Here is a 27,920-nt window from a genome sequence, read left to right as displayed (position 1 = left end):
ATGCTGAACAGCTTATTCCTCAGTCATAACTGAAGTTCACTGCTGTACTTCTCCAAAATCGCACAGAAAAACGCTCCGGTATTTTGTACCTTCTTTTGTAAAGCTCTTACATGTTCAGCTCCTAAAAGAATGCATTTTTGGAGAAGAACCATGCGCTGATTACTTTAAAAAGCAAAGTTGCTTGGCTTAGTTCTGCAACCTGAGAGTAACAAATGAAATTGTCAACCACGCATTTTTAAATGAGCGTTTTCATTTCAACATCTGGATTAAGATGCCACAATGAAAAACAGCACAGAGGCTTCTCTCCGCTCCTTTCATACATCTCCCTTTCTTATGTTTCAGAACCAGCGAGTTTCAAAGCAAACAAAGAAGCAGTTGGTGCTGCTAATGCCTTGCTTCTTACTCAATAGCCTTATGTCATGAAAAGACCATATTTTTCAAATCTGCATCTCCGTGAGCCAAAGATTTCATATACATTCCCACCCCAGAAACGCAAAGTCGGGAATACAGCTGAAAGTGATTACCTAGATATTTTTATATGATGAAACTCAAAAGCTGCTTCAAGTGATTTACTAAATTCTCTGTTAGACAAATCCCACATCTGTGCTGACCACTTGCCTCCCAGATCTCAGCAGATGGTGATTTCAAAAAGAAAAGTTACAATTCCCTCTAAAAAAAAAAGGGTGTATCTTAAACAGTAATCAAGGGTTTTTCCTCCCCCCAAAAATATGTACAGTCTAATTTAATGACATTTCTACCTTCTCCCCACCATTTCTTGCACAGACCCTACCAAAAAACCTGGTACCTTATTAAGAGAGGCTCCCACAGTAGGCAACGTTTTTAAGCAGAGGGAAAGAAAATGCCCTTTTTTTGCGTATCACAGAAAGATATTCAACATATTTGGCATTTATTTAAAACCAGAGCAGAAAGCTTTGCCTTCTCAAGAAGGATCTGGGCAACACTCAAGCAGATGCGTAAACACCGCGGAAAGTAAACCCAGAACGAGAGGCAAAGCACAGCGACTAACTGGGAAAGTCAAGATTAAAAGGAATGAGGAAGATGACGGGGCCAAGTAACAAGTAAAAACAAAAGCAAAGGCAAATAACAGCAAAAGAGAAACCGCTTCTCTCCCGGCACAGACCCATTTACAGCCTTTTCTCCACCAGCACCTGGACCCTCCTTCCTGCCACTCCTACACTGGTCAGTGTGACAGGACCTGCTCTACATAGAATGTGGCCAAATTTAGGGTTTTTTGGCAAAAATTACCAAGATACCCCACAGCAAAGCAGCACAACACCCTCCCGCTCTCCTCCAAAAGCCTGTGTGCTGAAAGCCCTTAAATATGACCCAAAAATCACCCCGAGCGTGGGGGTCTGGAGCTCACCAGAAGTCCGGGGTCCCCCCAATAGCTGGGGGCTGCCCCGTTATAGGTGATGGCAACACAAGGGCACGTAGGCAGATGGGGGCTGTTGACATTCCCGAGGTTCTCAGTAGCAATGGGGAATTAAAGCTGTTATTAAATCAACCCGCCAGAACTCGAGCAGCTGTTCACGCCAACAGATAACAACAGGGTGATGTTAAACCCAAACCCCAAACGAAACAAAAGACACAGGGCAACATCCCTCCCCCCAGTTCGGCTCAGCAACACCAGGCGTTATCGGAAGGCAAATCAATTATCGACAGCTGCGCATGGCTATCCGAATCCGGGGCCCAACGGCTTCATTGAGGGATGTGCATCACGCGTTAAAATCCTCCAATCCCATTTGGCGCGTTATGGTTTTGTTCTTGAAAATAAACCCCAACAATCCGGCTGGCTGTGGCTCAGACGGAGGCACAACGCCATCCTCCTCATTAATCAAAGGCTTTCCCCACATCCAGATGTTTGCTGACTTGTGCTGCTCTCTTTTATTACTGGTTTGGAGACAGAAATTGCTGCATGCTAAAGTTACCCAAATTCAACCGGTTGTAGCAAGACGCGCAGGCTGTAATGCCCTTGGTAACTGCACCCCGGCATTATTGAGTTACTGAGGCATCCAACGAAGAGTGGCTGTTTGCTTTGACAACCCAAACTACTTTCACCAATAACCATGAGAGCAAGATGCTATTTGACTTTTAAGACTGTGGGAATTTCACTGCACGCCCAGAAAGGAGCCTGGTTTTTAAGATTTATCAGCATTCCATGCCCAGGCTTCAGAAGAGGGAGAAACGCAAAAGAATCGCAGAGAACGCTGGAGAAAAGACAAAGCACACGCTGATAAATGTTTCAGTGGGAAATCAGGACCATAATAACCATATTATTGAATAATTCTGGGCAACAATGATGCTACAGCCAATATGGGATGGGGAAACACCTCTCCCCAAAGCTTTCACGACCTCAGTAAATAAATGAACCAAGTCGCAATGGGAGGCGCTGGCTGGAAGGGACCTCTGAGCTCTTGGAGCCCAATAATCACCAACATGAGACCCCGTCGGCCGCAGTTTCATGCAGTCAAGCCCTGAACCTTCAAGGACAGAGGCTCCGCAGCCTTTCCATGGGCTGAGAGCTCAGAACAGAGCTCAGCTCCCAGCCCAACGCTCCCATCTCTCTGTTATCTCTGCTCTGTATCTGCAAGATCCCTTTCTTTCCATAAATCTATATAGTTCTGTGGGGCTTGTCTCGCATCGGGTTGAGGAGCAGCCCTTAGTGCAAAGGAACCATAACTCAAAAGGACTGCCTAGGTTTTTCTAATGCTTTTTGTTTTTAAACAAATAAAGCCTGCGAGGTACTGAACATATGCTGGACACGCACAGCTTTTGCTGGCATGTTTTTGAAAAACAGAAAGTTTGTTCTTTTCTGGAGAGTCGGGTCATTAACCCAACTATTTAAAAATCAGCCTATTATACAAGGAAACTTCCAACTGCCTGCACTTCAGGTTATAAATCTCCTGTTTAGAAATCTGATATCCTGACATAATTGCCCTTATAACTTACAAATAGGTTCTCTGTTATCCATAGATTAAGCTTCCTCCAAAGCCACATCACATCTGCTTAGTTTTGAAAATATACAGCACAAGCTTCAATTACTTTACACTCTGCACAAAAATAATCCTGAATTTAACTCAGGGCTTCTTGGAATAAGAGTTTAAGACCCCATAATCTTTTTATTTCATGTTTTCTTGCAAGCTAATAGATGGAAGCATTGGCTGGCATGTGAAATTAATGCCACCTTCCACTTCTATGATTTCCCAACCATCTAAACTACATTGCATCAGAATTTTTAAGGCAAATACACCAAGCAAAAATCCCACCACCTAAATAATCTGAAATGTTCTGTAGGGAAATGACCAGCTACTAACAGGAACCACAATATTTTCACATCGCTGTAGGAAAAAGGGTTTGGTTTTAAAGAAACCAGAATGAAACTGTAATTCCTCTGAAGGATGAAGCTTCTGTCGCAAATCCCCTTGATAATGAAACTGATCTCAGAGCCCAAGCTGTGACCACTCATGCAGGCTCCCAGTTCGAAGTGTCTGGACTCCAAAGGGGCAAACTGGGGCCCTCTGGCAGCACCATCCAGGTGCACGGCATTAAACACACAAGAGCCTTTGCAGAACTGGGGGCTTAGCAACCAAAACCCACAGCAAACGAGCAAAAAAAAAAAAAAAAGCCAAATGTGGGTTTCAAACCAGCTACAGCTCTTCTGAGCAGAGGGAACATCACACGGCGCAGCCAGACAACAGCCAGCTTTCCCTTGAACGACTCCTTTGCTTAACGAACGTGCCGGCAAGGATGGTCCAGACCCTGGTTCGGGGAGGAACGGTCCCTCCTGTCACCACACAGCCTCACAGAGCCCAAACATGTCGGAGGGGGCTCAGCCAGCCCCACGGGTACCAGGGTCCCCCCAGTCCCTGCTGCCACGAACGGCTTTCAGACCGGCTGCGCAATCACTCGCCCGAAAGATGTTTAGAAATGGCACTGTGGGGCACCATCTTTTGAATTCTTCCTCAATAGCTTCCAGAGATTAGAGCTGTAAAGGCTTCTTTTTCTTTTTTTAAAGCTCCCAAGGCTGTGAGCTCGCTGGGATGGAAAGCCCAGCCCTTGTCTTCCTGTCCCTCCCCACCGGCCCTGGCTGGGGCTCACCAAGCGCTTTTTGTCCCATATCTGCCTTTCGGATTAAACTCTTCAGATAAAGAGGCTGCAACTTGTAGAGCACTGAACGCACCGGCTGCTCGATGAAGACAAATAATTAACACCATCGCACCAGCTCACCTGGCAGCTCCGCCAGCAGCTCCAGCCCAGCCGGGCTCCAGCACCCGATGCCCTCGCACGGTTGGTGGAGCCCACGGCCCCTTGCGTGCCCTCCCCGAGGCCTCCTTCCCTCGGGCTGCGGGGCTGAGTGCGCTCCGCAATTTGGGCTCGTAGAAGCCACGTCCCGCGGGGGCCGCCCCGCTGCCCAGAGGGATCCGAGCGCCCCCCCGTTCCCCGAAACCGCGACCCCCAGGGCGGGGGCTCCCCCGCTCAGCCCCCACCCGCGGAGGACGGAGCCTGCGGGGCACCGGGGACACCGGGCGAGGCGGCGTCGCCCCGCGGGACACCAGCTGAGCGTCCCCCCCCTACACCCACACCCGCTTCCCCCCGGGAACTTTCTGGAAGGCGCCCACCCCGCGCCACGCGCCCGCCGCCACGCGGGACCCGCCCCGGCGGCGCGGGGGGGGCCCGGCCGAGCCCCGCCGGCCACAGACAAAGCCCGGGGGCTCCCCCCGCAAACAGCCACCCCGCGGTCTCACCTTGCGGTGCTTGTCGGCGAAGGGCAGCGCCAGCCAGGGCATGGCCCGCACGGCCTCCTGCCACTGCTGCTGCTCCTGCTCGGCCGACACGAAGACGATCTCGAGGCGCTGCCCGCCGGCCGCCGCCGCCTCCCCCCTGAAGCGCCCGTAGAAGGCGGCCAGGCTGGCGCCGAGCTGCGCGCAGGGGCCGCCGAGGCTGCAGCCGAAGTAAAGCCCCACCAGCGAGACCCCCCGGGCGGCCAGCGCCGACACGGCCACCTCCTCCCCATCCGCGGTCACCAGCACCTCGCCCAGCACCTCCGACAGGGCGCCCGCCATCCCGCCCCGCTCCGTTCCCCGCTCCGCTCCCCGCTCCGCCCGCAGCCGCCGCAGCCCGCGCCGGCCGAGCCCAGCCCCGCCCCGCCAGGGGGCGCTGCCGCGACGCGCTGCCCCCCGCGCCCGCCCCCGCCTCCGGCAGCGCCGCCCAGCGCCCGGCCCGGCCCCTCCGGCCCGGGACCCGCTGAGGTCACCCACGAACACCCCGGGGTCACCCAGGAACGCCCCGCGGCTCCCCACGCACGGGTGGGTGCCGGGCTCGGCCGTGGGTAAAGCCCTGGGGGAGCCTCCCCGCGCCTCAGCCCCCCCCCGCAGGGCCCGGTTGGCCCGGGGAGTGACCGGTACCGACAGCCCAAGGAGGGGTCTCCAGCCTCGGCTCTGTCTGTCCCGGTCACAGCCCCGCGTCACCCACCCTGAGCCCCCGCTCCCGGTACAAACACCCTCCCCCGGCTGGGACACCCGTCCGTAAATCACAGTGTCCAGCTGGCCCGAGCGAGCTTTACAAAGAGCTCTTCCCTTCTTTGTTTCCAAAATCTCATGTAAATACGTGTTTACCCTTATCAATGGCGGGCGGAAAAACAACTGAAAGCCAATCCAGAAGTGTAAACACAAGTAAATTCGGCTGCGTTGAATTACGCTGTCTAGCTGGCTGGAATACAGAAAGGAAATAAAGCATAAACGGGGACATGCAAACCAGGCTTTAAAATGGATTTGCTCTTTGTAATCAAAGCCTGTCATCTGCAAGCCTGCAGAATTCACTGCAGCATGGATCCTTTAGGCTGATGTTTATGTGTCCGTGTGTCCATCCGGCACAGCCTGACCCACTGACCCCGCTCACAAACACCTCTGCACGCACACACACACACCAGTAAAAACAAAATACGTGTGTAAGGATGTGCAAGGCTGAGTCCAAATTATGGGCTGGGGGCTCAATTTGGAGGCTTTTGGTCACCTCTGCAGCCGCGCAGCTGCACAGACACAGCGCGGACACAACGTGTGCGCACAGGTTGGACACCGCCTCCGTTTTTCCTTTTGAAAAAGCCCCAAAGCAGCACTCCCAAATCTTGCTGGCTACTGCAAAAGACACCTGTACTTTTACGACACTTCCTTATTTGCCTCCTCATTTGGCTGCTTCTTCTTGCTGCGTTCAGTTGTATTTAAAATTGTTGCACAGCATCCAGAGCCATTAGGGGATGCTTTATAAATACAATTAATTATCATTATTATTATTATTATTACAGCTTTACAATCTCTCTTTTCTTTCGCCAAGACCTGCTCCCTAGAGGTGGATCAAAGCAAGAGGAGTTTTGTCTTGTTTTTATTTGTCCTGCCTTATCTGCCTTAATTAAGTATTTGGGCTCTTCAGGGCGGGGAAGCTGTTTTTTTAAGTCTGCACCCCTGAACTCAACCAACCCATGTGGCAATATAAATATTCTCTTGTAAGAATAATACTTGTGGCTGCGGTCAATTTGTCTGGCCCCTTATTTAGTGAACAAAGCAGAACTAAGATGCTCTGAAATACAGAGCAAGTAAAAAGCATTTATCTCTCTTAAACAACAGTAAAATAAAATGAGAAAACAGCTGTTCTTAGCGAACAACATCACAATGTGAGGGGACTAAACTGAGGTTAAACCATGCGAACCCTTGCAGGGCTGCCAGTCTGCACATCCCTAACTCTGATTCATCTTTCCTAAGTGCTGTTTTTTACACTGTGTCCCCTTTGACTACTATATGTTGTACTTTTCACTAAATAATTGGCAAATATTTTGCCAAAGCATTTGCCAAATATTTGTTTGCCTGGATTTGTTTCCCCAACAAGCAGTGTTTATTAGGATAACAACCGGGGAAATGCATCGGGGTGAAAGTGCCGAGCCCAAAGCTGCTGCCAGGGGAAGAAAAAGCGGCTGGAAAAGGGGGCCCGTTCCCACCCCTCGATGAGCCCACGCTGTGGGATATACACTCATCCATCAGCTCAAGCGAATTAAACCCATGGCAGCACAAAGAAGAAAAGAAAGATACGCTCAGCGCGCTTTTGAAACAGCAGAAAAATCCGATTTACCAACAGCAGAAAGAAACCCCATCGCAGTTAACGTGGCTCTTCCAGGTTGATCCCGGCGCAGGCGGCAGAACGCGGGCAGGCAGCAGCACACAGCGGCGGCCGCGCAGCAATGCAGACACGGGGACCGCGCAAAGTGTGCGGCCGCCAGCGAGGCACTGAATTTCTCATTGCTTTTCTTTTTAAACAGCCAGTTGCCTTTTGGACAAATTCCAGCCGCTGTAAACGTCGGTGTCAAGCTTCTCTTACAGAGGCATGTCTGCACTAGCAAGCTAGGACAAATAGTGGTGTGAACAGACCTGTTTATGTGACTGTCTATGCCGAAAACTAGCAGTGAGAAGAACACCCGGGATTATTAGAAACCACTGGGAGCTGCCCACTGTCCTGCTTCACAGGCAAGAGTTCAACCTTTCTGGTCACCATGTCACTGCAAGTCCTGTAAGCGCTTCAGTGCAGCAGCTGCATCACCAGCCAGCAGCATTTTAAACAATATTAGGCATTATGGTTTTTGACATTACCGAACATTAATTATACCTTGGAGATGCAGGCAGTGGTGGAATGTGAATTCTCCTGGGTCCAAGGAAGCCTCGTTGATCTGTAGAATGGACTTCAGAGCATTTACATGGGGTTAAACAGGAAAAAAAGAATCCCTGTGCACCCAGTAGAGATGCTGCCCTGCAGTAAGGGTCACTATAGTCTAAAATCATTTGCATGTTTTGCTGATGCACTCACTACTCCGGAATACTGTAGCTTTCTTTGCTGTCAGACCATCACGCAAGGGGAGATATTTAAAGACGGGTGTTCTGGTTCGTTCTCCCCATTGAAAAGGCCCAAATTCATGTGCTGTATCCATGAGGGCTTTGATCATCTGATCCTATGCTGCGGAGCTTAAATAAAAACTAATTTGATTGCAAAAGGCTCTTTAGTTTTTAATTTAGCTGTATTCAGAACTCCAGATAGCATGGAGGAGAATGGATTTTCCACGGTATCTGGACATCAGCCAGCAGCAATGTCTCTTAAAAGAAAGGGACACTCTTCATATAGTTGAGCATTTGACATAAATCCATTGTGTTCTGACATTTTTCTTATTTGGTAGCCCTTAATTGCAATGGTTCCAGACACGGTACATTTGTGGGGTACACTTTAGTAACGGGATGTTGGCTGCGTTTCACAATATGGCCATACATATCTAGAGAAAGCCCTGGGTAGTCATCCTGCTGGGAATCTGCAGAAAAAATGGTCTAATTCTGCTCTACAGATGATGCAAGAAACTGAAATCCTCCTCCCGTCAGCTGCTTTCTTCTGGATTCCCGTCAGCATCGCTGAGAACTGCACAGGTCCCGGCTGCTGAAACCAGCTCCAGCAGGACCAGCCGCCTGCTCCAGATGGTTCGTAGCCGTCACACATTAACTCCTTCAAACAGGTCTGTGGTGAGGGATCAGCCTTCCCAAGCCCTGCTCCAAATTCAGCCGAGGTCTAAAATGACCGAGTTCAACGATGTTCCGCTCAAAAGGAATTTGACCCTTTGAATTCCTCCAACCGGTGTTGCAATACTGTTAATATCCGCTGGCTGAGGGCAGTTCGGTGTGAGGCCAGCGGTACCTTTGACCCTCCCCATCTGTCTGGGGGCTCTAGCATGAGCCCCACTGAATTTCACCGGGCAGCTGGCAAGGTCCTTGTCCCCATCACAGAAGGTGAAGGACCAAACGTGCCAGCATGCAGTGCGAGGCTCTGCCTGCAAGTTTGCACCCACGTCCCCCTCGGTGGCTCACGGGCTCATCTGAGAGTGGGGAGGCTGAGGCAGAGCCAGGGATGTGCTGGCAATGGGGGAGACCTGAGGGCACCCCAGCTCATCAGACCAGGTCCTGGAGTGCTCGTGCTCCTTCCCAGCAAGACTGGGATCCAGATATGATCACAGAAAACAGCTCTTCTGAAAGCAAATAGACTTTATTTCAAACAGCAGCAGCAAAACACAAGCGGGTTTCAATCACAGACCATCTTACGTGTTTGGCTCTCCAGGCGCCAGTCCACTACCTGGCTCCTGCAGCCAGAGGTAACATTTCTCCCCTAAGCCTTTTTAAAGTTCCCAGTATTCTTTTCAAAGCTCTTTTCCCCAGGTTTCTGCCTGATTCTTTGCCTCCTCTTTGCCAGCCCAGGGTATTGATCTCAGCAGGGTCACAAGTAAACTTCAAAGGGGCTCATGCTCACACATGAAGGCACCATCTGAGCCTTATCACTGCCCCTCCTGCCTCCCGGGAGATAACAGCACCGCAGGAACCCTCTGGCCTTCTCACAGCCAGGCTGGCGGCCGCGGTCACGCTACCAGCCAGGACACACATTGTTTGCCGCTAACTACTTGTATTTCTTCATCACTGCTGCTCAAGTGTCATCCCGCAGGCAGCACAGGCTCCAGCACCCGCACCCAACCATCCCACTGCTCTGTCAGCCACAGGGATGGAAGGATCACGGAGAAAACACGCAGCCCTGCTTCACCGAGCCCTGCACAAACTCATGCCCTTTGGAGCAACCGCCAGCAAAATTTGCTGCTTTTTCCTTAGCACAAGACTGGAGTGACACCTTATCTTTCATTTCTTCTGTCCATTTTCCACCCTCAGAAGATGTGCCTGAGGTTTGCACACTAGCTGTCTTAACACCAGCTTGCAAATTCTCTATTTAGCCTCTTTTCAGTGGTGAGCAGTCCCGTCTGCAGCTGAGCACTCTAGATGGTGCGAGCACTCATCACCCAGGGCAAGAAAGGCCTTAAGTCTCTGAAACATTAATATAAGAATCTGACTGGAAGTATCTGTGTCTGAAAACGTTGGCCCAGCATGTTTCCTTTCTGAAAGTAAGTTTGTCCCTCTCCTTTGCCCCGACAGAGATGAGCAAAGTGTTTCCCAGAGCCCAGCCTGTGCTGGCCAGTACATCAGGGTGCCTGAGCCACCCAGGGTGGGTCATGGTGATGTGAACAGCACCAAAGGAAGAAGAAACTGTTCCAAAGTTCAAACACACTCCCAAACTTTACGTTGAACTTTACATTGTTCCTTACCCATTTGTGAAAAGGTTTTGGTGATTTGCGAATGGAATCCTCTGGCTACACTGAAACATGCAGTTCTTGAAGAAACAACTCCAGGTGGATTTTGCAAGTTGTTCTTTCCCCCTTGACTACCAGCAACATCAGGAGGAGCTCAGACCAGACTGCAGCAGCATCAGGCACTCTTTTGTCCTGAAATACACTGATTTCATCACGGCTCATATTAATAAAATCAGAGCGGCTATGACTCATCACTACTACTACACAATTTTTCATTATGTTAGCTTATATCTGAAGGAGCAAGGGAGTAAGTGAAACATTAATGAGACTTTACAGTTCTGCACCGTGACGCCACAGCTATAAGGCACCAAGGCAGTGTTTGAACAGCTGTAAACCCAAGCCCCACTTTCCGCTGTAATTTTCTATGCATTAGAAATAGGTTTGATTACAGCTACTTGGTTACAAGCTCATGCACTCTTGCTGGTGACCCCCCTGGCCAGTGTGTGTGGGATCCCCGGGGGGTCCCCACCCCACAGCCAACATGTAGGGGTGCTTCTTCCAACCCAAATGATGCTGTGATTCTATGCTCTCTAGAGCTATTGGAAAAGAGGTTGTAGCATGGAGGGTGTTGGTCTGTTCTCCCGAGTAAAAAGTGATAGGAAGAGGGGAAACGGCCTCAAGTTGCGCCAAGAAAGGTTCAGAGTGAATGTTAAGATGCTTCTCTTCATGGAAAGGGCTGTCGGGCATTGGAACAGGCTGCCCAGGGCAGTGGTGGAGTCACCATCCCTGGAGGGGTTGAACAGATGTGTAGATGAGGCTCTTAGGGACATAGTTTAGGGCTAGATGATCCTAGGATTCTATGTTTAACAAATAGGGGGGGTCCTCTGCTCCCCACACAACAGGGCCCCAAGTCCCTCCAACACATCTGGGGGGTCCCCAACCCCCGCACTGTGCGCTCTGTGTGTGTGGAACCCCCCGCTCCTGCCTCCCCCGCAGCGCTCCCCGACCCCAGGGCCGGCGCACGGAGCTGGGGCTGCCCCTCCTCGGCCGGCGGCGGGTCCCCGGCCCTAAGCCCATGCTCGGGGCGACCCCTGCCCCACCGTGCCGGCCCGCACCGCCCACCGCCGGCAGCCCCGGGGGCGGGAGCGGCCCCGGCCGTGCCCATAAGGCGTGTGCGGAGGCTGCGGGCGGAGCGGCCCATGGCGGCGGCGGCGGGAGCAGCAGCGCGGTGCCTGCGGGGCGCCCGGCGCCTCCTGCCCGCGGGCGCACGGCGGGAGAGCTGCGAGCTGGCCCGGCTGGCGGGGCCCGTGGTGAGAGCCGGGAGCGGGCGGGGGGCACAGGGGATGCGGACAGGACCCCACTCCCCTCCAGAGCGGCGGCAGCCCCGGGGGGAACGGCGGCGGCGCCGCGGAGGTGAGAGCCGGGGAGCGCCCCGGCGCTCGGGCACCGGGAGCCTGGCAGCGTATCCCGGGCTGGGAAGAGCCATCGGGCCCCGGATCGCCCTTCCGCACGGGGTTCCAGCTCCCCCGCACATGGCTCCGCTCCCTCCCGCCGGCCGTGCCTGCCGGAGGCACAGCCAGACTTTAACCTCCACTATTTGTTCCTTAATTGTCATCCAAGAGCTTATTGCTTACCACAGCAATTCCTGTTGCTGTCCAGCTCCGTCCAAGTGCTTTTCTCCTGTGTGGCTCTGAAAGAAGAGCAGTGGATTTGGGGAGGGGGAGATAAACTGTTAAATTGCTCTGAGGAATGAGTCTGCATCTCCAGCACTGCCACTTACCCCTTGGGTGTCAAGCAGGTCCGTTAGCTGGACACCAACTCCTTGGGCAGGCCTTCCAGCAGACTCTGGGTGCAAAGGTACCTATAGCCCGCTGTCCCAACATCCTCCCCGGGCCGCTGTTTGTCTGCCAGGACACACATCCTGTGGGAGTCACATTTTGCAGAGGGGAGCGTGCACCACAGCCCTGGTCTAAATCCATTACACATGAAGCTTTGTGCTTCGCATTTTCTAATCTATCTGGTAAATAAGTACCAACTGATGAACTCAGAGATGCCCTCCCTGACATCAAAGCACCAACCTGCTGTGAATGGGCAGCAGAGGAAGTATAGATGGGTTTCGGTTTCTGTAGCTGAATACATCAGTTCTAGCTTAGTGCCCTCAACCTTTCCATCTGCAGCAGAGCCTGGTTCTCCATGTGCCCAGATAACCTCATGACAAAACCTACAGCTGTCATTAGCTAACGCTCATTTCATAGCAAACCCTGCATTGAACAATCGTGGAGGTACAGACCCTTCCAGCGGGAATTACTCCCAGCAGCAGGCTGAGCATGCCCAGGCCTGGCAGGAGGAGATGAGCTGCATCTGCAGGCAGTGGTGGGAGGTGTGGAGAGGAGAAGGTTTTTATTCCGTTCTTCCTCTGACCCCGCAGGAGCTGGTTCTCCAGCAGCGCTGCGCTCTTGGCTTGCCAGCTGTGGGGTGGAAAGGAGTGTGAGCAGCCCCTGGGCATGGTCCTCAGCCATGCCCACCCTTCAGTGGGTATTAATGTCTCTAACTCCTACCATCTGCTTCTAGCTGTGCCATGACTCCGTGCCTCAGATGCCTATAGAGGAGCTGTCCCCTTGCCAAGGGGAAATGAGGTTTGGAGTGTAATCTCTGCTACAGCATCGCTAAGCTAAGGAACAAGCAGACTAGACTTGGCATCTCTCTAGGAGGAGAAGCCGTTGTGGTTTGGGAGGGGAGTTTTCCTAGATGCACAGAAGTGCAGAAAAACATAAGGATTTTTGATTTTCCCTCTCTATGTATCTTTCATCCTGGAAAAGAGGATTTCTAGTGAATCCGTTAAGCCACACATAAACAAGGTCATGTGGCAGATTGGCTGTGTGGCACCAAAACACCACAGGGCAGGTAGAGGCTTGCTTTGAAAGACAAAATCACCAAATGTCTGCACAAGATCTGGTGCAGCAGCCATGGGGAGCAGGGACGGGTTCCCAAGACAACAGGTGACACCAGGAACCCCGACTGTTCATAGTCCAAGGTCAGGGGGAGGAGCGGTGTTCCTCCAGTCCTAACCAGTCCTCATCTCACCGTCTTCTCCTCTCATCCTAGTTTGTCGCCCAGCTGCTGGGGTTCCTGATCAGCGTGGTCAGCTCCATCTTCTGTGGCCACCTGGGGAAAGCCGAGCTGGATGCTGTGACACTGGCCGTGTCCGTACGTATTGCTCTGATTCCCCTCCAATCTAGAACATGTAAGTTACACATCACCAAAAAAAAGAAGAAAACCTGGAGGAATACATATGTGAGGATCCTGTGTGTAAGCAGAGCCTGAGGCGAACATCTCATCCAGCAAACCGCTCACTCTTTTGCCCTGAGCACAGGCAGGAGATGGGAACTGAGCAGTCAGTGGCTGTGCCAGTGCAAGGCCAGACCTGGGCAGGGAGCTGGAGCCTGGGCAAGCTCTTAGAACCCACCAGACCTAGCGTGTGGCCAGGATCAGCACTGTTTGTGGTCCTTTAGATATTCAGCCCTTGCCAGAGGATTCTTTTCCACACCAGAGAAGAGGCTGTTTAGGTAACAAGAACATGTTATTCTGAGAAAGAGAGAAGGGCTGGAAACCTCCCAAAAACTCACAGCAGAACTGTCTCCCCACCCAGATGGGAGGAACACAGTGCTTTGAGCCAGGTCCCCTGTCACCCTCCCTTGCAACCCACGTCCTTTGTCTCTCCTCCAGGTTATCAACGTGACGGGCATCTCCATCGGCTCTGGTTTAGCCTCAGCATGCGACACACTGATGTCCCAGGTCAGTAGCAGCTCCCCCTTTCTTGTGGGTGGCGGGGTTGGGTTGATGGTGTCTCTCCTGTGATCTGTGCACAAAGGGTGGGACAGTGGCAGCTTCCAGCCAACACAGGGCTACAGATGTCCTGGATGGAGCCTGCTCCCTCCCTGTGGCTTCCCCAGGTTGTGCCTGGGTAGCAAAGGGATGTGCAATCCCCCCGAGAGCCATTTGTACCCAACCAGCCTGTCATGAGTCACTGCAGGGCACGGGAAATGCATTGAACCAGCCCATCGCCGCCCTGGCCCCTCTGGTTCCCTGTGACGCTCACCTCGGTCCTTTCTCCCGACTCAGACGTACGGTGGCAAGAACCTGAAGCAGGTGGGCACCATCCTGCAGCGGGGGATCCTCATCCTGCTGCTGTGCTGCTTCCCATGCTGGGCGCTCTTCGTCAACACCGAGCGGATCCTCCTGCTTCTCCAACAGGACCCTGAGGTCTCCAGGTCAGGGATGAGGTTGAGCCCTTCTGGACCATGCGTTTGGCTGGGGCTGGTTTGCCGTGTTGTGTTGGAATTGCGGCTCTGTGGAGCTCCAGTATGAGGCTGCTTGGCTTGGCTCTGCTGTGTCATTAACTGGGGAAATGACTCTCTTTCCAGGTTAACCCAGATCTACGTGATGATCTTTATCCCAGCGCTTCCTGTAAGTTGCTGCTAAAACTGTTAGAAGCTCCGTATGCCTCAGTGACATTTAGGGAAAGGAGGGAGGATCTTTGCTCTGGGGATCACAGAACAGCATGGCTTAGGGTTTTACAACCTGCCGCTTGATCTTGGACTTTAACAGGTGTGCACTGGCCAGCAGCTGCTGGACCAGCAAACATGCCCTTGTTCATCTTGCTGTGCAAAGGCTTTTACTGCAGGGCACGTCTCTGCACAAGTAACTGGGGATGCACATTGGAACTGGGTGCTCCAGGGCTTGTTCTTACCTCCCAGCTGCTTGTTGCAAACACTCAGAGCTGCTGGGCCCTGGCTGGTCGCTCTGTCTCTGCAGGGACTCCTCTGGGGAATAAGTACAAGTTAATACTTGCTTCCAAGGTTTCCAGGCTCTCTCATGCTGATAAGGAAGCGTGGGAGATTGCTTATTGGGAAACTGGTCTCTTCCCAGTGGGAACGGGAGGTGCCTGTTGTTAATCCTGGCTTGGGGATGCTCCTGGCTGATACCACAGTTCAAACAGAGCTCAGGAAGGGGGTGTCTGGCACCCCGAGAAGCTGGGGGAAGGAGCTGAGGGAAGGACCTGCCTGTGTGTTGAACGGTAGCTGGCTGTTGAACCACAGTGCAGCGATGCTGATGAAATGAATCCTGACTTTTGCAGGCGGCGTTTCTGTACCAGCTGCAGACAAGATATTTGCTAAGTCAGGTATTGTATAACTAACCAGGTTCTGGGCGATAGGTTAAAGATATTCCCAGGAACACGGATAAAGTTGGGCATCTAAGTTCATCCTGTTCTGGGGAGAGCTGGGCTGGGAAATATGTGATGCACAACCCTCAGCTGGGCCTGGAGGACTCGTGGGAATCACCCTTAGCTTGCTGCGTTTCCCCACTTCTGCCTCCCAACTCTGCATTGGGTTGATTGCAGCGTCTCTGAGCCCTGCACGCTGCCATCTGCATGTCCAACCCGCTCCAGCTTTGCCTGGAACAGGAGCTGCCGCCTTGGCTTTCTCCCTGGGTGGTGATGAAGGTGTCCCCTGTGTTCACTGCATGGGAGCTTGGGCAATGCTGGGGAAACAAACTCCAAAAATCTCTCCTTGGCTTCCAGGCGATCATTTTGCCTCAGATTTTGACAGGGATCGCAGCCAACATCCTCAATGTGGCCATGAACGCCTTGTTCCTGTATGCGCTGCAGCTGGGCGTGGTGTAAGTGTGAGCGGAGGTGGTGACAGGCTCTGCTCAGGGCGCTGGGGTGTCCTGTGGGCTCCGTTCTGCCGTCCTCTGCCCCCAGCCAACCCACCTGGGAGGATAAAGCTGGAGGGATCTGCCCCATATCTGCAGCAAGATGTGTATGGGTGCCACCGGGTTCCTCCTGCTGTAGCTGGGATGGCGGAGGAGGATGTTTGAAATCTGTCTGTCTGTCTCTCCCCAGGGGCTCTGCCTGGGCCAACACTGTTTCTCAGTACACCCAGGCCATTCTCCTCTTCCTTTATGTGTGGTGGAAGAAGATCCATGTAGAGACCTGGGGAGGTACTGTTCACATCTTCATCCTTCAAAATACCCGTGGCTGGTGCTGGGGATTTGGCACTGTCCCCAGCAGCCACGGTGCAGGTCTGTGGAGGAGGAGAGGGACAGCATGCATTCATTCTGCTGCTCCTCACCGCAGGTTGGACCAGGGACTGTCTCCTGGACTGGGGCTCCTTCATCCGGCTGGCGGTACCTGGCATGCTCATGATGTGTATTGAGTGGTGGACCTTTGAGATTGGGAGCTTCTTGGCAGGTGAGTCCAAATCTTCTTTTTCCTCTGGTTCAGCAGGTCATCTTCCAGCCATCCCTGCTCTGGTGGCGGCGCCTGTGTCCCCAGAGCACCTCCTGCCAGCAGCCTCCTCACTGCAGGGTTGGTTCTGATGGGGACCCTGTAGTTGCTGCCTCCTTGTTAGCAAAGGAGGAGTTTAATTCCAACATAATGAAGGATGTGGTGGATGTTTTGCAGGGCTGCTCAGTGTGGTGGAGCTGGGCGCACAGTCTGTTATCTACGAGCTCTCCTCGGCGGCGTACATGGTAAGGGCTGGGTGAATTAAACCAAGGTCAGCCTGGGAGGATCCCCCAAGCAATGGCCCTGCAGACCAGGGCTGGGGAGGGATGCAGGAGTCGGTCCCAGGCAGGTGATGCCTCTCAGACCTGCTGTGCTCATCCAGGGCTGTGCTGCACACAGGAAATCCCTTTCCTGCAGCAATACAAATTTAAGTCCCTACTGGGGAAGAACAACGTTGCTGCACGCTCTGTCACCGCTCACCTCCTCCTCGTCTCCTGCTTCTCAGGTGCCTCTGGGCTTCAGCGTGGCTGTGAGTGTCAGAGTGGGCAATGCCTTGGGATCGGGGGACATGGTGCAAGCCAAGACCTCCTGCATCACCGCGCTGCTGTGCGCAGGTCAGCCAGGGCATGAGGAGGGGAATAGGAGCAGGACTTGCTGCCCTTGTGGCGAAACAATATGACTTATTTCTTTTTCTTTCAGAAGTTTTTGCTGTGGTAGTTGCAACGTTACTGGGAACCCTAAAGGGCGTGGTGGGATACATCTTCACCAATGACAAGTGGGTTAACAGCTTTCTTTTGAGTATTGTTACCTTCTCAGGGGATGTGATTTATATCCCAGAAGCTGTTGACAAGAGTTCATAAACCTCCATCTGGCAACCATGTTCCTCAAGGGTTCCTCCCCACTGCCCAGTGTCGCCGGGCAACACGGATGCTGCTGGCACTGGGGCTGGCACTGGGACGCTACCGCAGTGGTACCCAAGCTGCCCACATCCCCGTGGGTCTCATGGGCTGGGATCCAGCTTTGCTGTCTGAGGGAGATGTGGCAGAACCAGAGTCCCTTGGGACCAGCCTGTGCTGCTTTCACTGACCAGCACATCCATCTTCCCACCAGGGAGATCGTGATCCTCGTGTCCAAAGTGGTGACCATCTTTGCTCCATTCCACTTGTTTGATGCAGCAGCAGTGAGTATCCCCACATCCCTGCAGGTTGGGGTGCAATGGAGAGCACAAAGCCCCTCTTGGCTCTGTGGGACAGTGCTGTGGGGTCCCCAAGTTGTACCCCAGAGCTCCTGTGGCGTTACCTTCCATAGCACATGCTTTCCCGTGGATTGACCCCTCTGCCTGCTCTCCTAGGCGACCTGCGGCGGTGTGTTGCGGGGGACAGGGAAGCAGAAGATGGGTGCTATCGCCAACGCCGTCGGCTATTATGCCATCGGCCTCCCCATTGGCATCTCCCTGATGTTTGCAGCCAAGATGGGGGTGCTGGGTACGTGTCTTCTGTTTGACATCCTATGAGCTGCTGATGCTGCTTCTGTTGGACCAATCCCTCTGACTTGAGCCTGGAATTGTGCTCAGCTCCTCCTTTGTGTCAGTGGGGCTGAGTTGCACACTGAAGTGTCTGGCAGAGGCTCAGTAGCCTCCATCAAATCGGGGCTGAGATGTTCCGGTAAACCCAGGCTTGGTCCCAGCATAGGACCTCCCAGGAGCTGTTTTGTCTCAGGAACATCAAGACTGGGTTAGACATGGGGCAATATCTGACCCCATAGAGTCCTTGGGCATTTTGGCAGCATCTGGTAAAACCAGGATTTCTTCAAGCTCCCCCTGAAATAACTCTCCATCGCTGCAGGTCTGTGGGTAGGGATGATCGTTTGCATCTCTCTGCAAGCCCTGTCCTTCTTGACTTTTGTCGTGCGCATTGATTGGAAGAAAGCTGCGGATGAGGTGAGACTTGTGCCTCTCTCTAGTAACTCTTAAACAGTGTTATAGGCGAGTTCCTGTCCCAGGACGGTGCCACAGCCCTCTGGGAAGGCAAAAGCGAAATGGGATCTGTCCCTCTCCTGTAGCAGAGGAGCAGTTTGGTGCTGAGCACGTTTGCTTTGGGAGGAGGCTCAGGTTTGCTTGGCTGGGCAGGACACCTTTGCTCTGAGAAAAGCAATTTTTTTGTGTGTTTTTAGGCTCAAGTGCGAGCTGGGCTGAAAAAACAGCTGGAAGATGTGAACTCCAATGGCACAGCTGCTACCAAAACATCTGCTGTGGGTATGTAACCAGGGCTGAGAACAGGGAGGGAGCCCAAATTCTCCACCCAACCCTTCCTTTCCTTCATAGTGTGGCAGCTGTGTCTGTCCTGCTGGCCCAGATGGCTGGAAAAAGGTCTGGTGCTGGTCCCAGGCCAGTGGCACTTCTGTACTTAGCAATGGGCTACAAGATACCCTGGTAGCCCTGTCACCACCATTGCTGTGCCAGGGAAGAGCCTGGTTTGCCTTACCTGGGAACATCTGCTCTGGGCATGTCCCAATGTCCCTGAGCCTTGGGAAGGGACCCTTAGGACTGTCACTAGCGCAGCACCAGACTGAGACCCCAACACCGCAGCGCTCACCTCTCTGTCCCACAGATTACGTCTCGGTTGACACGGACACCACGGACACCACAGACACCGCGGTCCTGCCCGCGAGCATGGCGGAGGGCGAGAGGCAACCTGATGTCCAGCTCGTCACGCAGGAGGAGCCCGTTGTCGTCCCTGCTGCTCCCGTCGTGCCATGGAGGGCTCTGATCATCCGCCGCGCTCTGGCTGCCGCTGCCGCCGTGGCTGTCCTGCTGCTGGGCGCACTGGTGCGGGTCCTGAGCGGCAACGGGTAGAGCCAGTGGCACCGGGGAGCTGCGCGCAGAGCAGGACACGTGTGGCGACGTCCCAGGAGAACGGTGCGGGGGAAGGAATTCCCCCTCGGGTCCTTGGAAAGGGTCACTTTGCTCGGTTTTTGGGTAGCTCACAATGTTTTATCCCACACGCAGAGTTCGTAAAGGGGGTGAGGATGCAGCACTTGGGAAGAAAGTGCTTGAGAGTTGGTCCCTCTCCTGCACTGGGATGTCACTTGTGTCCTGGGACTGGCCCGGGAAGGAGACAGGGACCTTGTGCTGCTATCCTGCTGCCTGGGGGTGTTTGTCCATGTCGTTTGCTAATGGCAGAGGCTCCTGCTGCCCACAGCACGTTTCCTCACGCACTAGCCTGTGTCAGTACCTCAGCGTGGCAGAGCCCACTGGTTACGGCTGCGGCAGCGCAGAGAAATGCCAATTTTGCCAGGAGATGGCCGGCTGCTCTGCCTGCGCCGGGTGTTGGGTGCTGGCCCTGCTCTCCCTGCAGCGTGGCAGGCGCAGGGCCTAAAGCAATTCTTCTTTGCACTTTCGTAGGGTGGGATTTTTGATACAATAAAGTTTTCTGAGTAAATGCTGGGCTGTTACTGTGGTGTGAGCATGACCCCAGTCATTGGCACGACTGAGCTGTGGGAGGGGAAATGTGTGCCTGGCTTGTGCAGCATCATGGGCTCACACAGGGCTTGGCTTCAGCCTCCCAGCCCCACCATGGGTGCAACAGCAGCCAGGGGCTTGTTTGTAGCTGGGCTGACAGAGCACACTGCTCCCCTCAGGTACAAAACAGGGTTTGTGCTCCTGGATTGCTCCCACACCATAAATGAGCTGCACAGGAGGGTGGTGGGATGCACAGCCCTACAGAGCCATCAAAGAACTGCCATATGCCTTAATGCAAACACCCCAGCGCTGCCTGCCCATCCCAGCCCCTGGGACCCATCCCACGCTCTTACCTGCAGCTGTGCGACAGCAGTGAAGCCACCGTGGTGTGGCACAAGTTGAATTGTTGGAGATGAAACCACGTACAAGCAGTGCACAGCATCTCCCTGCCACCCCACAGCTCCTTGGCACATGGTGTTGGTTGCCTGTGGGCTGGGAATGAAAAGATGTGACACAAATGAGCTTGAACCAGCTGTCAACCTCTGTCTCAGCAGCCTCTGCCCAGATGTGGGGAGGATGTGGCAGACTCAGAGTCTCACTAGTTTTGGGATGGGAGCCTGGGGATAAGAGGAAGTCCCCCTTGCTCTGCCCCGTGGGCTGCCCCATCCCGCCGCAGACCACCTTCTGCTCTGCAGGAGAGGGTCTCACGGTGGCAGCTCCTCTCCACCTCCCTGCCCTGCGCTGGGACGAGGCACAACGCTATATTTGTCCTGGCCGAGCAGTGCCGGTGAAACCCGACGCTGTGCGAGGCTGACAACTGGAGGCGCTTGTCTTGGCCACCTCCGTGTTGTGATGAGAGGGGCCGGGACAGGCAGCAGCCCCGTCACTGCCGGCAGCAGCTCACAGGACACCGCACACGGACCCATGAACCCTCCGTCGCTGCTGGAAGAGGATGACCGTCCAGCCCCATGGCTGGTGGAGCCACGGCAAAGCAGGAGAGAGGTATGAGGGCTGGTGGGGGCAATTTGGGAAGGCTCAATCCCTTGCATCGCACGTCCTGGCTCCTCCACGGTGCACAGACCCTCGTTGTCCTGCCCTGACCCGCTGCTGGTGCTCCCCATCCCCGTCGCAGCAGCAAGGAGTGGGCGGTCAGCTCGTCCAGTCCCGGCTGAAGTTCACCCCACCATGGTTACACATTGCTCACCCTGGGGGGTTTAACCCAGCGCGGAGGAAGAGGGTTGTGTCACTCCCCTGGCAGAGCGGTGGCACGAAGCAGGCGAGTGTTCCCGAGGAGAAGGGCTTTGGCGCGGCAATGGCCACCGGCCAGCAGGAGCTCACAGCCGGGAAGAAACGCCGCTGGCTGCAGCGCCTGGTCCCCGACAACTTCTGGGAGGAGGCAAAGAAGCTGCTGGTGCTGGCGGGGCCACTGGTAAGGAGCCTGGGAGGATGGTGTGTTGGGGGGCTGTGCCCGCAGCCTGATGGCACAGGGACCCTGGGGAGTGGGATTTTCAGGCAGCGGAGCCCAACACCTCCTGGAAGAGACAGAGCGCTGCTAAACACCCGGCAAAGGGCTCAAAACCTCAGAGCAGCTTCACCTGATGTGCTGGGGGGATTGGGCAGCTTGGCTGGTTATATGCGCTCAGCTGTAGACACACAGCTGGTTCCCATCCCGCTCTCTGTCCCAAAGGTCCCCCCAGCACAGCCTGCTCTGCTCACCTCCGTCTCTGCTCTTCCCTGCACTTAGATCCTGATCCAGCTGCTGATCTTCCTGATACACCTCATCAGCTCCATATTCTGTGGCCACCTGGGCAAGGTCGAGCTGGCGTCCGTCACGCTGGCCATCGCTGTAAGCATTCCTGGCACCAGCTCCCACCCGCTGACACTGGGACGGGATACGGGAATGAAGGCAGACAAGGACAGAGATCTCAGACTCCCATTTTTCCTTTTGACCCCTCTCCCTTCATAAAAGTTTTAAACGCTCACATTTGCTTTTTTTTTTTTTTTTAACTCCTGTTTCCAGGTTATAAACGTCACTGCCATCTCTGTAGGTTATGGTTTGTCTTCAGCATGTGACACCTTGATATCACAGGTGGGTAAGAGATGCTGGCACTCATCCTGGAGACACGGGGTTTTCCAGCATCAGCTGATGCTGCCCAGAGCCCTGGCTACACCCGTGAATGGGGAAAACTCATCCCCAGGCAGCAATCCCAGAACAGGGAGCTCCATATCTCCTTGAAATATAACACCAAATCCCTCCCCGGGCGGTCCCCAGGGTGGTCAGGGCTGCTCCGTGCAGGGCTCACCCCCCTCTCACCTCGCAGACCTACGGCAGCAAGAACCTGCTGCGCGTGGGGGTGATCCTGCAGCGTGCCATCCTCATCCTCCTGCTCTGCTGCTTCCCCTGCTGCGCCATCCTCATCAACATCGAGCAGCTCCTGCTCCTCATCCGCCAGGACCCAGAGGTCTCCAGGTCAGGTGGCCCCGTGGCCCAGACACCATCGCATTGTCCCCCCCTGCACAACAGAGCTTGGGGGACGGTGGCTCCGCGCTGACTGCACCGCTTGTGTCCCCCCAGGTTGACCCAGCGCTACGTGATGGCGTTTGTCCCCGCTCTGCCGGTGAGTCCCTGCGGGAACCCTGGGTGCTGGCTGTGCATGGGGACCAGCCATCCTGCTCCTAGACAAGAGAAAGGAAGTTTTTACAATTAAAATGGTGAAACACCAGCCCAGGTTGTTCAGAGAGGTGGTGGGTGCCCCATCCCTGGAGACACCCCAGGCCAGGCTGGACGGGGCTCTGAGCAACCTGAGCTGGTGAAGATGTCCCTGCTCATGGCAGGGGTGGCACTGGGGGAGCTTGGAAGGTCCCTTCCACTGCAGCAGCACAGCCCCTGCTCGGCGCTGGCCTCACCACATCCACCAATTTCCTTTTCAGGCAGTTTTTCTGTATAACCTGGAGACACGATACCTGCAGAACCAGGTGCGTCCTGCAGCCCTCGCACCCACGGACAGGCAGCTCCGGCTCCGGGCTCCCCTTGACCACACACCCGGGGCTTTTGTGCTGTTCCTTGCGGAGAGGCAGCATTAATCCCACCACAGCCTGGAGATCACTCCAACTCACAGCCAGCTGTATCCATCTACCTAATGGTCCTCCCTTCCTCCCTTCCCACTTCCCAACGCCAGGGATTTACCTCCAATACACTCATTTTCCATCTTCCTGGAAGATTATTTTTGGATGGGAAAGCTGCTGAGCACAGGTCTGGTGGGGACCTTTGCATGTCCTGAAGCTTTTGCGGAGCCACCACAGCCCCATCTCCTCCTGTTTGCAGATGATCGTGTGGCCGGTGGTGCTGAGCGGGATCGTTGGCAACGTCGTCAATGTGATCGCAAACTGCATCTTCCTCTATGTGCTCCACTTTGGCATCACGTGAGTAGCACCTGCATCCCATGGCGGGGAAAACGTGACACTTGGCACTGGGAAGGACTTCTCAGGGACGCTGGCACCACCTGCGCTCATGGGGGCACAGTGGGACCTTATGCTCCGGTTCTGCGAGGCCAAGGAGGTGTGAGCAGGGTGCCGACCACCTTTCTCCTTCCCTTTGCAGGGGCTCTGCCTGGGCCAACACCGTTGCTCAATATTCACAAACCATTTTCTTGTTCCTGTACATTATAGGCAAGAAACTCCACGTGAAGACCTGGGGAGGTAAGAGCATCTTGCCAGCTCCCTCCTGTTTACGCTTTACCTGAATGTTCATGAATTTTCCACCAGTTCTATCAAGTGAATTCTGTTAGTCCTGGTGGTGAAATATTAACCTCAGCCCATTCCCCCGTGGGAACGTGGTGCTGCTTCGGTGGCCGCACGTCACGCGCGAGGCGCTGGCAGAGCATCCCGATGGGCAGGAAACATTAACTCTGCAGAAATGAAACTTTCTGCTGAGGCTCTGTAGGGCTCAGCCCCAAAGCCGGATGAGCACAGACATAAGCACGAGGTTGTTCTTAGATGCTCCTCTCCGGGAGGGATGGGCTGAGGGTTGCGCTGCTCTGTGGCCCACAGGATGGCATCAGCAGAGCTCGTATGTGCGTGTTCTGCTGGCCGTATGTCCTATGGAGCTGAGGAGCGTTGCCCTGGTGGCTCTGCAAACAGGAACAGCACCTCCAGCTGCTTCAGGGGCTCTCAAGGAGGTAACACGTGGCCAGTCTGGTCATCCTTCAGGTGACATTCCTCCTCTCTGCAGGCTGGTCCAGCGAGTGCCTGCTGGAGTGGGACAGCTTCACCTCCCTGGCGATCCCCAGCATGTTCATGATGTGCATCGAGTGGTGGACCTACGAAATCGGGAGCTTCTTGATAGGTCAGTGGAGAGGGGGAATCACGAGGAGCTGGACGGGGTGTGAGCCAGAGGGGTGTCCATGGCAGTCGTGGGGGCCAAAAATGCCTCTCGCTGGGCACCCAAACCCAGTGCTGACCCTCTCCATTCCCCTAGGCCTGCTGAGCGTTGTCGAGCTCTCTGCCCAGTCCATCATCTATGAGGTGTCTGTGGTTGCATACATGGTAAGGGTTGAGGGTTGTTATTTCAGACCAGACACCCAGCAAAAATCAGCTCCACCAAACCTCAATCTTACTCCTCTGCACTTAAGCCTGTCCCTGCTCCTGCCGATCCCTCCTGCTGAGGTGCTTTAAATTAGAATCATAAAATCACTGAATAGTTTGGGTTGAAGGGACCTTCAAAGCTCCTCCAGTGCCCCCCCTGCCATGAGCAGGGACATCTTCACCAGCTCAGGTTGCTCAGAGCCCCATCCAGCCTGGCCTGGGATGTCTGCAGGGATGGTTCAGCCACCACCTCTCTGGGCAACCTGGGCCAGGCTCTCACCACCCTCAGGAGCAACAATTTCTTCCTTGTGTCCAGCCTGAATCTCCCTTCCTTTAGTTTAAAACCATCACCCCTTGTCCCATCAAATTAAATCCCGAACTCCGTCCCCCTCTCTGCCGGGTGGTTATTCCGCTGTCACTGCGATGTCCCCATCGCCCGGACGCACACGCGAGTCCCAGCCCTGTGGTTACAGATCCCGATGGGGCTGGGCATGGCAGCCAGCGTGCAGGTGGGCAACGCGCTGGGTGCTGGCGACGTCCAGACGGCCAAGAGATCGTCCTCCATCAGCCTCCTCTGCACAGGTCAGGCTGCCCGCACAAAGGAGCCTTCACCAAGGCTCCAGACCAAGAGCGGGGAGCGTTCGCAATCCCCTGTCCGTGTCCCCTGTCCGTGTCCCCTCTTCTCCCTTCAGCTGCCCCCCAGTTCCACATCACAGCTGGGCTGGGAGCAGCACTTTGCTGTTTTTCAGGGGGGTTTTGTGTAGCCATTGGGGCCACTTTAGCAGCCATGAAGGATGTGCTGGGGTACATCTTCACCAGTGACAAGTGAGTGCCGCTGTCCCAGCCTCGGTGCGCGGAGGTCGGTTCCCAAAAGCCATCGTGGTCTTGTCTCTGTCCCCAGGGAGATCGTTGACTTGGTGGCCTGGGTCATGCCGGTCTACGTTGTCTTCCACTTGTTTGAAGCCACGTGTGTAAGTCCCTGGGGATGCTGCTGTTTTCAGGAGGGACCTCAGTGCTGAGCGGCAGGTTGGTCAGTCGAGGGTGGGCACCAGGACCCTCCTGGGGTCACCCCTTAGAGAACATCAAATGCATAAAAAGACAATGACCCACAGGACCGGGCAGGGACACAGAAATAACTGGGCAGAGATGGGGAGCTGGTCCACCTGGCAGAGCCCCGAATTTGGCGCAGGTGGGGGTCCCGGCCCCAGCGCCAGCTGCTCTCCCTGTCCCCGCAGGGCGCCTGCAGCGGGGTGCTCCGCGGTGTAGGCAAGCAGAAATTTGGCGCCATCCTCAACGCCGTGAGCTACTACGGCGTGGGCCTGCCCCTGGCAGCCGTGCTGCTCTTCGTGGCCAGGATCGGCGTCATAGGTACCGACCCCTGCCCTCTGCATCCCCCAAAACCCCCCACAGGTAGATGCGGGTCACCGCCAGCCCCACCGATGGCTTCTCATGACCCTCCTGCCTGGGGACTGGGCACACGGGGGTGGACTGGCTTTTAGTTTTACTGGGAAAAAGCAACCGCTGCCAGGTCTGCCAGGCAGCCCCACAGCAACACGCACCCACCGCTACCCCATGCCCATGTCCCTGCTGACCTCGGTGACGTCCCCTTTCCTGGCTCGCTGTCCCAACATGCCATCTTGGCTGGGTCCGGTGCAGCCATGGTGCCCGGCTGACGCCGGCATGCCACCTGCAGGCCTGTGGCTCAGCATGCTGGTCTGTGTCTCCATGCTCTGCACCTGCTTCGTCGTCTACATCTCCCGCATGGACTGGAGGAAGGCGGCCGAGGAGGTAACACACGCACCCCACTGTGTCCCACCAGCGGGAAGGTCCTTGGTGCTGTGGCCGGGATCACAGCAGGATCAGACAGCACCACGGGCTCAACCCTGCAGGCTGCCCTGGGTCCCCAGCAAAACCCAGCGCTCCCGTGTTTGGGACTGTGGCCATATCCGTGGATTCAGCTCCTCCCCATATGTGCACTCGACAGCCTCAAAGTGTCTCTGTGCACCTTGTGCCAACCTAGGCTGGGGACATGAAGCTCAAAGCGGACAGGGTGACAGAGATGTACCTCAACCCTACTGTCCTGAGCATCGCCTTGTGCCCCAGCTCTGGGGTTTCCATCTCTCATCTCAGGCATCTTTCACCTGCCTGTGCCATTTCCAGCCAGATGAACCTCACAAGAGATATGTTGGCTTTGCTGGGTGGGGTTTTCTTGCACCATGAACTGCCAAAGAAACCCACTGTGTTCCCTCCCCAGGCTCAGCGTCGTGCAGGAGTGACCCAACCATCGCTGGAGGAGCCAAGCCCAGGCCCCGAACCCTCCTGCAAAGCCCCTCCCGATGTGGGGCCAGCCGCCCCACCCCACGCTTACCCCCCCGCCACGGTGCTGCGGGGGTGCGTAGGTATGGCCAGGAGCTGGGCAGGGTGGGGGGTTTGTGTCCAGGAGGGCCCCCAAGGAGTCACACAAGCCAGGAGCAAGCCCATGAAGTGGGGGTGCAGTATAACACTGGGGATGCCCTCGGTTATTGGGAAAACAGTGATCACAAGGGTGGACTCGGGAAGGTGATGGGGGGTGGCACGGGGACAACCTTGGGTAGGTCTCACCTTGCGGACACCAGGTCCCACCGAAGCTCTGCCGAGGGCTGGAGATCTCTGTGCTGCGCATAAAGTGCTTTCAGACCTCAGACAAAACCCTCCCAAGAAACCCCTCAATCCCCGAAAAGCCCTCAGTGACACTGCCCCGCTCTCCTCGCAGCGGGAGAGGATGCGCAGAACGGCGTCGTGCTCACGGGCATCACCAGGACGGACGGACCGACGTACCAGCTGGAGGCCCAGGAAGCCACACTGGCCACGTCCCCTCCGGTCACCGCCGTGGTCACCAAGGAGCTGCTCGTCCGGCGCGGGCTGGCAGCAGCTGCTGCCATCGCTGTCCTCGTGCTCAGCGTTGCCATAAAGCTGACAACCAGCAAACACTGACCCGCACCAGGGACGCTGGGGACTTTGTGTTCGGGACAAACCCCCTCCTGACAGACGGATGTACAAAACACAGACCGGCCAGCGCAAGAACCCAGCACACGCCTGTCCCACGGCAGCCAAAGGGTCAGCACATTCGGCAGCATCTGCTCAGACATGGGAGCGGGCCCTGTGGCTGCTCTGACACCCAAAATGCTGCTTTGGGCACCCCGAGTTGGGGAGTGACCCCATCCAGCCCGCGCTGCCGCTATCACCCCCCGACCGGAGCCGAGCACAGCCCGGCTCTCACCCGGCTCACACGCCAAATAAAGAATAAACCCCGCTGGACTGGGCTGGCTCCTTTGGGAGGGGGCTGAGGGCCGGGCTCAGGTCAGCACAGGGAAATGTCCGACCTGGGGGCTGCAGCCCCTGGGGGAACCCGGGACGCGCGGGTCTCGCCCTGCCCGAGG

The 27,920-nt window shown here is 55.2% G+C and overlaps 3 protein-coding genes across 5 annotated transcripts in view; 2 read left to right on the top strand and 1 right to left on the bottom strand.

The window, feature by feature from the left end:
* Positions 1 to 5,087, bottom strand: part of NXN (nucleoredoxin) — a 44,736-nt gene extending 39,649 nt beyond the window's left edge. Inside the window, exon 1 of the mRNA XM_082068684.1 lies at positions 4,767 to 5,087. Coding sequence (XP_081924810.1) covers positions 4,767 to 5,084 — 318 coding nt within the window. The 5' untranslated portion in view covers positions 5,085 to 5,087. The remainder of the gene's footprint in view (positions 1 to 4,766) is intronic.
* Positions 5,088 to 11,362: 6,275 nt separating this feature from the next.
* LOC309447517 (multidrug and toxin extrusion protein 2-like) lies at positions 11,363 to 19,887 on the top strand. The gene is made up of 17 exons (XM_082068211.1): positions 11,363 to 11,478; positions 13,274 to 13,375; positions 13,895 to 13,963; positions 14,291 to 14,439; positions 14,593 to 14,635; positions 15,306 to 15,350; positions 15,750 to 15,847; positions 16,074 to 16,171; positions 16,308 to 16,421; positions 16,635 to 16,702; positions 16,963 to 17,071; positions 17,157 to 17,232; positions 17,568 to 17,637; positions 17,809 to 17,941; positions 18,302 to 18,396; positions 18,630 to 18,711; positions 19,067 to 19,887. Exons 1-17 carry the CDS (start codon positions 11,368 to 11,370, stop codon positions 19,309 to 19,311), a joined length of 1,707 nt encoding a protein of 568 aa, XP_081924337.1. The 5' UTR covers positions 11,363 to 11,367; the 3' UTR covers positions 19,312 to 19,887.
* A 930-nt stretch (positions 19,888 to 20,817) lies between these two features.
* On the top strand, positions 20,818 to 27,806 carry LOC309447516 (multidrug and toxin extrusion protein 2-like). 3 transcript variants are annotated; one of them, XM_082068209.1, is made up of 18 exons: positions 20,818 to 20,919; positions 21,141 to 21,346; positions 21,662 to 21,763; positions 21,938 to 22,006; positions 22,239 to 22,387; positions 22,493 to 22,535; positions 22,849 to 22,893; positions 23,243 to 23,340; positions 23,519 to 23,616; positions 24,149 to 24,262; positions 24,395 to 24,462; positions 24,975 to 25,083; positions 25,251 to 25,326; positions 25,403 to 25,472; positions 25,737 to 25,869; positions 26,195 to 26,289; positions 26,756 to 26,900; positions 27,254 to 27,806. In XM_082068209.1, exons 1-18 carry the CDS (start codon positions 20,886 to 20,888, stop codon positions 27,472 to 27,474), a joined length of 1,875 nt encoding a protein of 624 aa, XP_081924335.1. In that variant the 5' UTR covers positions 20,818 to 20,885; the 3' UTR covers positions 27,475 to 27,806. The 3 variants fall into 3 exon arrangements, with proteins under 3 accessions (XP_081924335.1, XP_081924334.1, XP_081924336.1); XM_082068208.1 differs by lacking the exon at positions 27,254 to 27,806 and having other exon boundaries at positions 26,195 to 26,848; XM_082068210.1 differs by lacking the exon at positions 27,254 to 27,806 and having other exon boundaries at positions 20,906 to 20,919; positions 21,176 to 21,346; positions 26,195 to 26,848.
* Positions 27,807 to 27,920: the final 114 nt, after the last annotated feature.

This window comes from Streptopelia decaocto, assembly GCF_964273445.1.
Source record: "Streptopelia decaocto genome assembly, chromosome: 18".
In the NCBI taxonomy this organism is placed as follows: Eukaryota; Metazoa; Chordata; class Aves; order Columbiformes; family Columbidae; genus Streptopelia; species Streptopelia decaocto.
This window is presented reverse-complemented; position numbering and strand designations above follow the sequence as displayed.

Bases quoted from the DNA above. Each gene is read 5' to 3' on its own strand.
- LOC309447516 (XM_082068208.1), top strand. From the start codon at position 20,886: ATGGCTGGTGGAGCCACGGCAAAGCAGGAGAGAG. The intron at 24,263-24,394 runs GTCAGTGGAGAG...CCATTCCCCTAG, and splicing joins AATCGGGAGCTTCTTGATAG to GCCTGCTGAGCGTTGTCGAG. The intron at 25,473-25,736 runs GTAAGTCCCTGG...CTGTCCCCGCAG, and splicing joins ACTTGTTTGAAGCCACGTGT to GGCGCCTGCAGCGGGGTGCT.
- LOC309447517 (XM_082068211.1), top strand. From the start codon at position 11,368: ATGGCGGCGGCGGCGGGAGCAGCAGCGCGGTGCCTGCGGGGCGCCCGG. The intron at 15,848-16,073 runs GTAAGTGTGAGC...GTCTCTCCCCAG, and splicing joins GCGCTGCAGCTGGGCGTGGT to GGGCTCTGCCTGGGCCAACA. The intron at 18,397-18,629 runs GTGAGACTTGTG...GTGTGTTTTTAG, and splicing joins GGAAGAAAGCTGCGGATGAG to GCTCAAGTGCGAGCTGGGCT.